The sequence below is a fragment of the Carcharodon carcharias genome, chromosome 12, assembly GCF_017639515.1.
Source record: "Carcharodon carcharias isolate sCarCar2 chromosome 12, sCarCar2.pri, whole genome shotgun sequence".
Taxonomy (NCBI): Eukaryota; Metazoa; Chordata; class Chondrichthyes; order Lamniformes; family Lamnidae; genus Carcharodon; species Carcharodon carcharias.
This window is the reverse complement of record NC_054478.1, coordinates 53,621,825-53,637,157: the sequence shown is the minus strand read 5'-3', so window position 1 is coordinate 53,637,157 and position 15,333 is coordinate 53,621,825. Positions and strand designations below refer to the sequence as shown.

Here is a 15,333-nt window from a genome sequence, read left to right as displayed (position 1 = left end):
ATAAATATCACAGAAACTTTATTAAAGATTTTTAAAATCGACATGAAACCTCCTCCCGCCAGTGGATGAAGTTTCATGCTTTTTCAGAAGTCCGCAGGGGCTCGTGGCCTGCCCGCCAGCCTTAAGGTTGGACGGGCAGGGTCTTTAATTGATTTAACACCCTGTCAATGGCCTCAATTCGCCACTGACAGGTTGGATGGTGGACAGCTGATTTTGCTGTGCCTCCACCTCCCTGAATATTTAAATGGGGCGAGATGACATCAGGGGTCCCCCCCGACGTCATCCCGCATCATTTTCGCATCGGCGAGCGGGCCCCACCCCCCTGCTCGCCGACAGAAAAATTCTGCCCATGGACACAGCATTGCTATCGATATGAAAGTCTTGTATGTCTTTGCAAAGATGAAGGAATCCATCACCATGTGTGTGGAAAACTTGCTCAGAACTGGTTCTAGTAAATCATCCAACCATTGGCCAATTCATGCTGTGCAGAACCACTCATAGGTAATTTAGGGTGTCAAGCGGCTTCACTTTTGTGTCTTGGGCAGTCCATACATATATGGACTCAATGAGCCATGAGGGAAAATCTCATCATATATACCACCTGGCAACTCCTTACTTTTTCACAAGTCGAACAAGCATTTTTGTATCTTGCTTTCAAGCAGGGCTGTCCGGTCATGCTTAGTGGCAGGTCCAATGGATATCAATTTGGACCTGTCATTAAGAATGATTTGCATTTTATAGATATAGTCACACTTATTGAGGATGACTATTCCAGTCCCTTTGCTGCATTTACAGATATGGATGTCTGGGTTAGCCTTGCGGACTCACAATGCTACCAGACATTTGTGTTGCATGTGCAAATCAACCAAGTCTTTCGGAATACCTTGTTAAGCCAAAAAGATCATCTTCCTATCACACAAGAAGTGATGTGGTATATGACTTTCCGTTTCAATGTGATGTCAGGTATGTACAGACACAAAGACTGTACCCAACCAGCCCATGCTTGCAAAACTCAAAACATAGTGTCCAATATTAGATGTGACTCCACAACTGAACACTACTTTCTAAACAATCCTGATTGTGCTAAGAATTACACTGAGAAAGCAATTTAAAATTATCACTCAGGCTCGCACTGTAGCTCACTTACACATGTTAGAAGGCACATATATTCACACACAGGGCCCTGTCCTTTACAAACAAAAGGAGCATGTCCACATATGATGCTTTTTTCAGCTAAACAAATGTTTGGGGGACTGCCATTCCCTGGTTCATTCCCCATGGCAATGCCTTGATCAGTCAGAGTGGACCTGTCTTTTTGAATTTGAAACAAAGGCGTGGCAGTTAGTAATTCTCTGCTGCATTCCCCATGGCAATACCTCTGACCAGAGTCCACTTGCCAACCAATCAGCACTCCTCTCATGCAGTTTAAATTTATTTAATATAAATTTATTACTGTTGGTTTATCTTGTATAGCTGTCCTGATGAGTGTAAGATAAAAGCTTCAATAGCTTGTCTCTTTTTCAAGTTCCGTACTACCAAACAACTATTGGAGCTACATGTTCTTTCAGAGAGTGCTGTCATCCTTTAACAACACAAGAACTTGTACATAAATGGTGCCTTTAACATAGAAAGAAGTCCCATGGTGTCTCCAGAAGCAGGAGGAAAAACGAATTGACGTTGAACCAAAGAAAGAGATATCGAGGGGTTGACCAAAAGTTTTCTTAATGGATTTTAATGAAACTCTTAAAGGGAGAGTTGGAAAATTCAACAGAGTTAGGAAAATGCATGGGGCTTAGATAGCTGAAAGTACAGATGCCAATGGGGCAAGAGGCAGAAGTCAGACACAGAAGGATGAAACCAAGGAGTGATTTAAACACAAGGAAGAGAATTTTAAACTTGAGCCCTCAGGGGACTGGGAACCAGCATAGATCAATGAAGGCAGGAATGATTGGTAAACAGGACTTCATGGGCAAATAGGATATGGGTAAGGTGAAACCATGTATGTTGGAATGTCAGCTAAGAGCATTGGAATCGTCAACTCTGGAAATGACAAAATATGGATTTGTCTACATCTGCCATCCATAGTAAACTGACATGCCAAAACTATGGTAATAACAGTCACTTCATCTGTTTTAAAGTTTATTTTACTCAGTCAAACTCATTACCAATAAACTTTAGCTTTTTTAGCATTGCACTTGAAGAAGTATTGTAATGGCAAAACAAAATAGTTATATTATCACACTAATGTCCTTAACTGCCCTCTGAAATGGTCTAGCAAGGCGTTTAGTTAAGGGCAATTAGGTATGGATAATAAATGATGGCCTTGGCAGCTTTACCAAAATCATGAATAAAAAATCATAACATTAAGGGTCAACCAATAAGATATATTCATATTTTTGTTTGCTGAACAAGTGTAAACATTATTAAGTATGTCTATACTACTGGATTAGAAAAATGTACAGAAAGGTAAAACGTTACTCAAATCGGTCCAAGACCAACCTACTGAATAAATTGTAACCTGTCTCAATTTCTTATTTTGATGCAGGAATGTTACTTTTATCAACAGGTGATAAAAGAGGAAGTGGAAGCATATTAAAGCAGGCTGTAACAACTAGTCTGCAATGTTCAATTCTGTCACTGGCAAATTGTGGTGTTGCAGAATCTCGCAGCATTGTTCTCGTTACGAAGTTGTCCTTGAATTGTGCTATTTCAGCTTTGGTAATTCTGCTAAAATTGTCATTAAGTGTATCTGATTTACAGCTTTTTTATTCACAGGATCTTCTCCAAAAAAAATGCAATTCCCAAAAGCAAAAATGAATTTTGCAGCATAAGCAGAAATATTAATTCTACTTTGAATGCAATTTCTTTGTGATTCCTTTGAAGGTGATGCCACTGAAAGGGTCACCACTTGAGATGGAATAAAATACATCAGCATCTATGTTCTGCCATAATCTGCATAGCTTATCAACTGGCAGCTCAAACAAGAGTTTAGTTGACAAATGATATATATATATATATATATATATATATATATACACATCCTCTCCTGGGAACCTACAGCTACAGGCCAAATTTTCTAATCCTGTTACTTAAACTGTTATGTTATGTTGTGAGTTTTGTGCTTTTGTGTTTCAGTAATGATTGACAATGCAGATCTTCAAAGGCTACCTTAACTGCATATTTAATATAGAGAAATTTGATACAGTTGCGGATTTGTGTTTTTTTTTCTGCAAGAGGAGGCAGAAAATGAATGCAACTTCTGAAGACAGTACAGCTCCTACAAAGAGTACTTTCAATCACTGATACAGAAAAAGGCGATATTTAAAATAATTTTGGTAAGGTGGGTGTCACTGGCATCCCAAGTTGCCCTAAGAAGGGCTACCTTCTTACAACTGAATGGTTTGTTGGCCACTTTTGTGGGCAATTAAGACTCAGCCACACTGGTAATTGCACAATAATTGCACATTAAGCACCTTCCTTGTGTTTTTCTCTACACAAACTGTAGGGCTGTCTTTGAGATATCTGGAGATTGATAAGGATGAGTGTAGACTGAATTTACAGAATTAGGGAGGCCAGTGGTGCTAGATACTGTACAAAAACAGAATTACCTGGAAAAACTCAGCAGGTCTGGCAGCATCAGCAGAGAAGAAAAGAGTTGACGTTTCGAGTCCTCATGACCCTTCAACAGATACTGTGCTCATTAACTCTTCCAAAGTGTGCTCTTAACACAGCATAGTAGAATCCAGTATCAGCTTGGATCGAGGCAGGAGCCTTGTAGACACATAGTTTGGGCTATTTACTCAAGCATGGTTTCAATTATATTAATATATATATTTCAACTTAAATGGGCTTTTGCTACACCTTAGCATTACTGTGACAGCACTACAGAGATGAAAAAGGAAGTAGCCTTGTGTCATGAAATATAGTTTCTCCCAATCTTTTTGGAACACAATACATTGCCATCTGGAAACAGGGAAAAGATATTTTAAATTATGTTGTTTTACTAGCTGCATTGTCAATATTCTGCTTTGTATAAAATGGGTTAAATGATGCCTTTTCAAGGTATTCAACAAATATACACCGTAGAAAGACAACTGGGAAGAATAATTCAAAATAGTTGACTTGCAGCAAAATATATTTCTTGGGATCAATGTATGAAACCAAATAAAACAGAAGTTACCCTTTAGGGCAGCTTTTACACACTATGTTACAATTGATCAGTCATGTCATCACTTAATCTTGGTTTCTCCAATGACAATATGTTCATTTCTGGAAATCTCTTGTCATAGCCTAGAGCTCCAAGTCCTCAAATGTTATTCATTTCTGAACTCTCTCCTATAAGCAGTGCCCTTTGGAGGTAGATTGCCCCAAATTGCAGATATGGCCTGGAATTTGCAGCTGTAATAATGGCAAGGCTGTCAGTGTTTGTCAATAGGAATGGGTAAATCTGACACCAACTCCTGGGCCAGAAATTTCCACCCTGTCGTGGGGGTTGTGCAGGGGCGGGTGCGAACCTGACCAGCGCCGCCGATCGGGGTCACGCCGCCATTTTACACAGGCGGACCAATTAAGGCCTGGCTGAGCGCTCCCTGTGGGGGAGGATGAATTTGCATGCGCGCGAAAGAGCACAGAGATCTCCCCGAGGCACGGAGGTGCCTCAGGGAGATTTGTTTCAGTGCTAAAGTTTTAAATAAAGGTTCTTAACACTTTTAAAACATGTCCCCTCATGTGACACTATCACATGAGCTGGGACATGTCAAAGAATAAAAGTATAAGTTTTTATTACATTTTAAAACACTTCATGAAATCTCATCCCACCCGTGGATGAGGTTTCATGAAAAATGCAAAGGCCACCCGGGGTCTTCGCCTGCCGCCAGCTGTAAGGTTGGACGGGCAGCTCATTGAGTTGAATTAATTAGGTTTTAAATGAACTTAATAGGCCTTTGACAGTTTGGCAGGAGCGCAGCCGACTCAGCTGCGCGCCCGCTGAACTGAAAATCTAAATGACACACGGTGACATCAGGATGCCCGCCCGATGTCACTGCGTGTCATTTTACGCGTCGGTGAGCGGGCCCTGCCCCTGCTCACCGACAAGAAAATTCTTTTCCTGATGTTTGCACATGCACTGCTAAATCCTGAAATCTGGAACTTGCTCTCTGCTATACCCTCCTCCTCCACAGGGTGTCCTGTTGGAGTCTTCACCAATGGAATCAACACAGAGCCTGTGAAATTGGACAGGTCTTGAAAAGGAACAGAGTATTCACCCACGGAATTAACACAGGCCTGTGGCTTCTGATGCAGGCAGTATGTTACTGGGTCAGTTCACTTGATTGTAACAAACGACTTTCAACCTCTTAGTCTTAGCAAAGGTCCCCGCAGTTTCTTCTTTAGAAATATGACTAACTGTGTCCCTCTGTGTCTTAACTCCCACTGTTCACTGCATAAAAAGGACATTTTTTGGTTATCTCCACCTATCACAGGCTGCTTGTCCCAACAAACCCCCCCCACCTCTTAAACCAGCTTATATTTTACCCCTTTCCTATTTTTACTTAGTTCTGTTGAAGGGTCATGAGGACTCGAAATGTCAGCTGTGCTCTTCTCCGCCGATGCTGCCAGACCTGCTGTGTTTTTCCAGGTATTTCTGTTTCTGTTTTTGTTAAGCTAACTTGTGTAATCTGTTAATTTACATGATAGCTGTATAGGTGCTAAAGCGGTGATCAACTTCATTCACATATTTATGAACCCAAAGGTTATGCAGCATTTGATAGCCGATGTTGCAGCTGGGCAATATAGGCTCAGAGCTGCTTGAGATTGTCCCCCTTGGCCATTTGCAATCACCCCCACCAAAAATTAGCGGCCTTTCACCAGCCATGCTGCTGCCATGGGGCAGAATTTTGCCGTCGGCGAGCAGGGGGGCGGGGCCCGCTCACCGACCTGTAAAATGATGCAGGATGATGTCGGGCAGAACCTCCGACCTTATCCCGCCCCATTTAAATTTTCAGGAAGGCGGGGGCACAGCAAAATTAGCTGCGGGCCCGCCAATTGAGGACATTGACAGGATCATTTAACTAATTAAAGGACCTGCCTGTCCAACCTTAAGGTTGGCGGGCAGGCCAGGAGCCCCCGCGGCAAATAGAGAAAACATGAAACCTCATCCAGTGGTGAGATGAGGTTTGATGCAGGGTTTTAAATATTTTAATAAAGTTATTATGTAAATTATGAACATGTCCCATCTCATGTGACATTGTCACATGAGGAGGACATGTTAGGGAATTTTTTTTTCTAGTTTTCTTATTTTTCAATGTGGAAGCAATCTCCCTGAGGCAGCACTTAGCCTCAGGGAGATGGGCACTCTTGTGTGCACATGCGCGAAAGTGCGCACTCTCGCTTTTGGGGAATCCCCCCACCTGCACAGGAAGCGCATAGCGCTTCCTGCCGGACGTCAGGCTGGGTGGGCCTGCCCGCCCGACAGGCAGAAAATTCTGCCCACAGACTTGGATAGCACTGCATAGAATGCTAGGACAAAACTACATGGACACAGGCACAAAGGGAATGCACGAGGATGAAAAGTTGATGGTTATATGCAACATGGAGTGATTTGATTTCTAAATCTGGAATGGAATATTTATTTTGTAGTGGTTTTTATTTTTACCCTTTGGCCAAGTAGACACTAATAATCCCTAACTGAGGGGAGGAAAGATGTGGACTGTTGGTGAATGGGGAATTGGGGTTGTGTTTACACGTATCTTAGTTGAATGTGTTGATTACGGACAACCTGTCCAGAAAGGGACGGAGTTGGTTGTCTCATTTCTTCCTGTTCTTCCTCTTTCAGTGCAGGTCAGGGACAAAACGCTCCCCCAAAAAGCTGGTACAAAGCTTCCAGGGTTTCTGGTTTGGTGAAATCTATGTTAAGAGACAAGCTGTTCTTGTGAAAGAAGCCTATTGAATAAAAATGCTTTTGTTGCATTGGTTCTTGTGAAAAATTCTGTTTGTCCTTTACACCCATTACTGTGCCCCTTTCTTGTACAAATTGAGGATTGCAACTACCTTTGTAGTTTCCAAAATCATTTGTCGATGGGCCAGTGTGTACAAGGTAAGAATCTCTCATTTAACTGATGATATAACTGTTCCACGTCACCAGCAATAAAATAAGAAGCCTCACAGAGGAATCTACACCCTCCTATTTTTCCTGTGATTGTATTTTAATTATGAATTTGAATCTGTCATAGAGATTTTCTTGAAGGGAGTGCTGTTAGTAACTTTCTAAGTGATCTGAGCATTTTACTTTAATTGAAGTTTTCTCCACTGCCCTATATTTACTTGTCTAATAGCATTACTGGTTTGGGGAGGGAATATAACCTATATACCTATATAACCGGCTGACCTGAACTGGATATTCATAACTTTCACAAGTACACTCATTCACCTCTCCAATCTTGACAAAAGCAGTCTTAAACAAACATTGTGTAAAATGAGCCCTGATTCCAGTTGCTGTATTCCACAATGAGATGAACATAGTTATTAAAGTTAGGATCAAACACAATCAGTACAACTTGTCCTTACATAATAAAACAAACTGAAGAGCACACTCCATTTCTCGACACCAGCCAGTCATTTTACTTGACTTTAACAATTGATTTTCAACCTCTTAACCACAGTGAAGTCCTCTTCTCTGCAGTTTCTTCATAATAAAATTCACTGATTGTCTCAAATCAAAAACAAAAATACCTGGAAAAACTCAGCAGGTCTGGCAGCATCTGTGGAGAGGAACACAGTTAACGTTTCGAGTCCACATGACTCTTCAACAGAACTAAGGAAAAATAGAAAAGGGGTGAAATATAAGCTGGTTTAAGGGGATGGGCGGTGAGACAAGAAGACCTGGATAGAGGGCCAGTGATAGGTGGAGATAAGCAAAAGAAGTCACAGACAAAAGGACAAAGAGGTGTTGAAGGTGGTGATATTATCTTCAGCACTCTTTGTCCTTTTGTCTGTGACATCTTTTGGTTATCTCCACCTATCACTGGCTCTATCCAGCTCTTCTTGTCCCACCACCCCACCCCCCTTAAACCAGCTTATATTTCACCCCTTTTCTATTTTTACTTAGTTCTGTTGAAGAGTCATGTGGACTCGAAACGTTAACTGTGCTCCTCTCCACAGATGTTGCCAGATCTGCCGAGTTTTTCCAGGTATTTTTGTTTTTGTTTTGGATTTCCAGCATCTGCAGTTTTTTGCTTTTATCTCACTGATTGCCTCTGTGTCTTAACTTACACTGGTCACATTATGAAAAGGATCAAAGACTCTGAAACGCAATGAGGGGTTTTACTATTGCAGAGGCAATCTAAAATATTTATTATTTACAGTTCATAGGGAAAGAACATGAAGCTAACTCATTACCATTTTAACTACTTACCATTTTAGTTCTTTTTTCACTTGTGTGAATACACAGTGCTTTCAAAGCCCCAACATTAAAAGCAAATTTTCCCCCAAATTCTTCCTGTGAACAAATGTTCAACAAATCTGAAAAGTTACAAATCTTATTAATGCACAATTGTGTTTCCAGTCCTTCCACCCCTCTCTCAGCATAATGGAGCTATACCCTTTTACCAGCTCCCTGTAAGATTGCAAAGGTGGCCAGGCTGTTGCTTGGGGTATCACTGTAATCACAGCTATGGCACAGCAGCTGAAGTTCATTTAAACTAACAAATAGATCACCGGCATGTAAATCACATCTTCTGGCTGTTATCACAAGTCTTCAGAAGCTACCAATAAATCCCACCCAATTATTTTTTAAAAATCTTTTGCTCTCTCGCGGTTTTTCTCAGTCTACCTGCTCCCTTAATCATACTTAAATTTGAAACATAGATTACTCCTGATCTTCCTGTCATCACTGGCCCACCATCCAATCCAGTGCCTCCAGCTGTGCCTGACATTCCCCTTTTCAATATAACAAGAGTCAGTTAGAAATCCTGGTGTTCCATTGCTTCCTTATAACACTAACACCTTGTATCTATACACAACTGCACAAAATGGACTTTTAATGTACTACAGACATGTTACCATCCAAACAGCGTGTACTTGAAAACTCTCCTGTCATGCCATGACCATGTTTCCCCTCAATCCTCAAACAAGCATTGTAAAATCCAGCTATCCCATGGGCTGTAAATGAAATTGCCAACTTAGTGCCAATTAATACCAAATGAGAGGCATTTCATTTCAATGCATATCAAACCTGGAGTGAGGCTGTCCAATCTCTTTCCACATAGATCCCCCACAATCAGCACTCACCCCATTCATTTGACTAGATTTGTTTTTTTTAAGAAGAGAAAGGTCCGTGATATTCTGGGTCACTTTTACTGAGCAATGTTTAATGAACCTTCAATGATAGGTTTTTACACATTTTCCATTATTACATGAAGAGAGTGATATTTAAAAGACAAAAGGGCAGAAGTTAACAGGTTATGGGGTTTCCCGCCCTGCAGAATCAGCAGACCAGCTGCCCACAGTCATTTAAAGCTCTGAGGAGTGTTCATTTCCTGGAAGTGAGACTTCTGCCCCTCACTCGGCAAAAATCCCACCTCAGGGAGCTGTGTGCTAATCTGGTTGACCAGCAACTCTAGTAGTCCACAGATTCTAAGTCCAGGAGCCAGGATGGAGACAAGTGTTGGAGTCTTGTGGCTGGGTTGGAAGGGGAAGCTAAGGGGGTCAGGGGGTGGTGGAGTAGGGGTAGAGAGAGACTGTGGTTCATGTTGGAAAGACCACGGGGAGGGCTGGGAAGGAGGAAGATTTGGGGAGGGAATTCGTTACAACCACCCTATGTGGAATTGGGGCTGGTGAGGGAAGCATGCCAAGGCTCGAGCATGGTGACCTTTCAGGCTTCTCCCCTACCCCTGATCTCCTCCTGCTGGCCTCAAAGTTTAGGCTGGGCAGGAAGTGGCCCTTAAGTGGTCATTAATTGGCCACTTAAGAGCATCAATTAGGGTGAGGCCTCTCTACCCCCACCCCCCCCCATAAAGTTGAGGGCAGGTTGGGTTGGATGAGAGGGAGGGGAATTTTACGGGCTTCCCCACCTCCAAATCTGCCAGTAGGGACCCATAAAATTCTCCCAATGGCTTTTAAAGTCAGTGACTTTGAAGTCCCAGACTGACTTTCCTGCATAATAGTTCAACTGAGTATCAATTTTTCTAAGACTAAGTTGAATTAGTCTTAAAATAGACCAATAATATGGAAATTGATAGCTGTTGATCATTCTAGCTTCATTATTCTAGTTGATCATTTTAGTTATGAAGAAGTCTGTATATGTTAAGTAAGGGAGTTAAGATTAGATTTTTTTCAGTTACAATGTTGAACCATCGGGGTCGAAATTCATCACCAGCGGTAGCTCAAAATGGGTAGTATTGGATCAGCCGCCCGCTATACACAAGCTTAATACTTAATTCCACTTCATGGCACTGAATATCAGGTGATGCATATAACATGAAGTTGTTGTGATACTACCCCCTTTGAGCCACTACCCAAGTCGAATTTCTATCCCATTATGTTAATAGTACACTAATCAAAAATTCGGTATTGCAGTAATAGCTTAAGTAAAATCCTACTGCAGCTTATAAAATCCTATTACGCAAAGCGACCATAAAACTTTATAAAAGTTTGATGAAGCAGAAAATTAGATCAATTCTAATAATAATTTTCCTATAATCAAATGACTGGTCAACTGTAGGAATTTTCATGTGTTGGCCAACAATTGTTCTTTTTCATCTTTCATCACTTAACCAACCTAATCAAAACTTGGAGCAGTTAACAATAACAAGTGTGAAAATGATTGGTATTTCAAGGCTGTAATGTTTCTTGAAGTTAATTAATGAAGATGCGGTTGGTTTGACAGAGAAAAAACAATACCATCTGGAGTCTTGTGATCTGTATTAAGTGCTGTCATCTGAATAACTATGAAGCACAATTCATAGTGTCTCACCTGGAGCGTGAACATAGCAATATGATGGAATTCTCCACGACCACCTTGTTTTACAGGCACGGTCATAAAAAACTTGCTGCCATCCTTTGAGAACACTGGTTCCTCATTCTAAAAATATAGAGAAGTGCCACCATATTATTGAAAAATATAAAAATATTAAAAACAAGATCCATGAAATCCAATTAATTTTCCTTTCTAAAATGTGTAAATGTGTAATTCATTATTCTGGAACCATCAGCTGTTGTGCTTTTAGTTCTCATGGATCAGATTAATAATGTTCTAGGTGTTAGATTTCTTAAGAAAATGCATGAAAGTTACTCATTTTATTGCACAGAATCATGCAGCACAGAAATAAACCATTTTGTCCATTGTGCCTAGGCCAGCTCTTTGGAAGAGCTGTTCAATTAGTCTTACAACCCTGCTCTTTCTCAAAATCCTGCAATTTTTTTCCTTTTCCAGTATATATCAAAGAGCGTTACTATTAATCCTGCTTCACCACCTTTTAGGGCAGTACATTTTAGTTTATAACAACTCATTGCATAAAACAAGTCTTCTCATCTTGCCCCTGTTTTTTTTTGCCAATTATTTTAAATGTTTGTCTTCTGGTCACTGATCCTTCTGTCAGAGGAAACAGTGTCTTCCTATTTACTCCTCATAATTTTGAGCAACTCTATTAAATCTCCCATTAATCTTCTCTGCTTTTAAGGAGATGAATCACAGCTTCCCTAGTCTCCTACATAACTGAAACATAACTAAATCTCCTCTGCACCCTTTTCAAGCCCTTCTTAATGTGCAGTGCCAGAATTGGATACATTACTCAACTGGGGCCTAACCAGTGATTTATTAAGAAGGCTTGCCATAACCTCCTTGCTGTGCCTCTGTTTATCAAGGAACCATCCCATATGATTTTAACAGCCTTATCGACTTGACAAGCCACCTTCAAAGATTTGTGCTTGTGAGCTCCCAGGTTGTTCTGTTCCTGCACCTTCTTTAAAATTGGACCATTGAGTTTATCCTGATTTCTGCTTGAAAATTATAAAACTTTACATTTCTCTGCAGTAAATTTAATTTGCCATGTGTCTGCCCATTTCACCAGCCTGTGTCCTCCTGAAGCCTGCTACTATTCTCTTTACTGTATATTTGAATATCCTCTCCTCCTTCAGCAGACTTCCATAACCAATTTATAGCTGGTCCTTCAGCAAGAATACATTCAACTTCAAAGAAGCCAGCAATTTAAAAGCCAGAAAAAGAAGGTACTGCTAAAAAGGCTGTTTGCGATGGACAATTACCGGAAATTAGCCAAACCCTGCCCCGAGCATTCCATGGGACCTTGAAAACCTGCCATAGACACGATGAGCGACATTTTTCAAAATACTAGTCACGAGACAGCTAACAAAACCATCAGACCACACAATGGGTAAGTGTCTACAAACTGTAGAACTGTAAATAATACCTACAGATTTGGAGTCACTGCATCTGAATGTGCTCCCACACTCCTTGAAAATGCTAATCCCAGAGAACTTTTTGATTGAAACACAACCTCCTGGATATCTTAACCAGGGTCTTACAACTGAAACTACTTTCATATGTTTGAGGACTATTCATGAAACAGGATATGGGATTGTTACAATATGCAAGAAGACACAGATTTGGGGAAGGATTTTGCGACAATCTTTGTCGCAGGTGTGATAATTTGGTGGTTTTAAGAAACATGTATTTTTAGCGGTAAGGGCAGTAGTGGTGGTATCAGATAACAGTAACAGATGAAGTAAACGAGAAAAAGCAGCTGCTGACAGCATTAGCAGCACTGCATAGTATACAGCTCTCAGAAAATACATTTAGGGAATTGGATGAACTAAAACAGGACATCTAAGCTAAAGGAATAGCTGGAACAGAAGCAGTAACTTTTCAGAAGCAGCAATTCAGGGGTTAACAGAGAGGGCACAGCTCAGAAGTTACAGGAATAATATTTGTGAGTATGATATTGATTTAACTTAAAAGGGGAGCAGGATACCGATGTTTGCAAGTTTATCAATGTTTCAATAAACTATTTAAACAGGAAGCTGTGAGCATTGACCGTTTTCTTCACTTAGGCACTTCAGGCTGAACCTTAGAGTTAGAGGTAGAAGAAGAGAGGTGTGGGTTCATCTACCTACAAATTGTTTGTATTTACTGAATTCACAGGTTTAATGTATTATTAAACACAGAATGCTTCCCCAATGATGCCCAAAACTACACTAAAGAAAGTACATAATGTCAAAGCATAATTCAACACAAAAGCACAATTTGAAAGAAAATGTGAACTGGTCTTATACAAGTTGTTCACTGGATTACAACTTTAGATTTGTATCAATATTCCAGTTTTAAGAGCTGTTATCAACAATATGATTTTCCTTCTCCAGGACCTTTCTCAAATATCTAATGGACATAATAAATGGAGTAAAGATAATCTGAAAGTGTTTTCATCATCCAGGGCCTGAAACACTCCTTTCAGTTGAAACAACAATTCACTTGTACTTCTTTTAATTTAGTACGCTGTATTTGCTGCTCCCAATGCAGTCTTTCCTCTAAATTGGGGAATCCAAGTGCCGACTGGGCAATAGCTTTACTGAATACCATGTTTCAGTTCACCAGTGTGACTCTGAGCTTCCAATCACTTGCCATTTTAATTCTTCATCTCACTCCCACTCTGACCTCTCAGTCCTTGGTGTCCTACATTGTTATAGAGTCGGAGGGCGGAATCGACCATTCCTGCTGCCATCGGGCTTGTTCGGTGGCGTGAGTGGACAATATGGTGAAAAGGCCAAAAATCGGTTTCACGACACTGTGAAGATAGTTTTCGATCATCCGCTCCGCCCGCCGATAGCAGGCCGTGTTTCCCACCATCGGACGTCGGGAACCTCATTGTAATACATCTGCATATCATTATAAGTCCAGCCTGCTGGAATCATTTCCACCCCTATCCCCCCCCCCCGGCTGGATTGTCCACCCACGTTACTGTGATTGCACACCAACATGTTTCTCAACAGCATGTGCACCTGGTAGGCTACATTTTGAGGGGAACTCGGAGGTGAGTGTTACATTGTTACAGTTACGTTGCGGAGCCCGGGTCGCTTGTTGGTTCAAGGTTGAGGCGCACTGGGGAGGGGGGATGGTGGGCTGCTCTGTGGGTGAGGCGACTTGGGGATGTGGTGGGTGGGGGGTCGGGGGGTTGGTGGTACGGGGGGGGCAAGGGCTGCCCTGCAGTTGAAGGTAGCGCGCATAAGCACGTGCAGGGTGGGATGGGTAGTGGGAAAGGAAAGTGGCCATGCATTAGGGAAACTTTGTATAAAGTGACCATTCCTCTGCAGCTGAGAGAGTTCGGCCGCAGCCACATTGATATGATTGGACTCAGGACTCTAACTTCTCTGCCCACTTAAGCAACGCAGAGACATCAAAATGCCACCAAGTACCCCAGAGCTTTTCACCCCCTCAGTCACAGACTGCAAACTAATGAAAGTTTTAGTGGACTGCAGAACTGTTGGATGACTGGGCACGTTATTCAATCTCTTTGCTCAAGCTGGCCATGGAGCAGTCACTGGTGGAGGCGCTCACAGACCCTTGCAATACCATCCCGGTTTGGACCAGTCTCTCCCATGGTTCAAGCTAACAGTGCAGCCTTGCAGTGCAGGTTAGGAGAATGTCTGCCCCTGAGCTGAGAGCACAGCATGCAGTCCAATGGGCAAAGCTGCCAGCAATTGGTGAAGTGGGGCAGAGATGGGTGGGTTTTCAGGTAGTCATGCAGCATACTAATTTCTGGCCAACCAAGTGGTTGCTAACCCATGTGCCTCTCTCTCTCATCCTGCAGGAGGAGTACATCAGGATCTTGGAGCCTGGTGAAGTAATTGTATGCCTTGTGGCTTACAGAGAGCAAAGGCGACAGGGAAGAGAGCAACTGAGGTGCTTGGCGGTGCAGAGGGAGGAGCAGCACTCTCTGGAAGAAGAGGCGGCTGGGGCTGAGGAGCCACAGCGAGCTGTGCTAGTCAGTGCCTAGTTACATCCAGGGTATATAGGCACTGCCTTTCATTCCTGCAGATGACCGAGAACCAGTGTCATTGAAGACTGCGCATACCTAGGGAACTGGTCGGCCACATCTGCCACCTGCTGCAGGATTTGGCTTCACAGGGAGGGCATCCACTGTCAGTGGCTGTGAAAGTGACAGCAGCACTCAATTTCTACACCAGTGGCTCATTTCAGGACTCCACAGGTGACCTCTGTGGGATATCACAAGTCCCCATGCACAATTACATCCATGAGGTCACGGATACCATCTTCTCCATGGCACACAACTTTGTGCATTTCGCCCAAGTTTAGGACAGCCAGGA

The 15,333-nt window shown here is 42.0% G+C and overlaps 1 protein-coding gene across 1 annotated transcript in view; it reads right to left on the bottom strand.

The window, feature by feature from the left end:
• The window catches only part of LOC121284675 (inactive dipeptidyl peptidase 10-like), an 864,551-nt gene that overhangs the window by 88,016 nt on the left and 761,202 nt on the right, over positions 1-15,333 (bottom strand). The window contains exon 13 of the mRNA XM_041200234.1: positions 10,970-11,077. Coding sequence (XP_041056168.1) covers positions 10,970-11,077 — 108 coding nt within the window. The remainder of the gene's footprint in view (positions 1-10,969; positions 11,078-15,333) is intronic.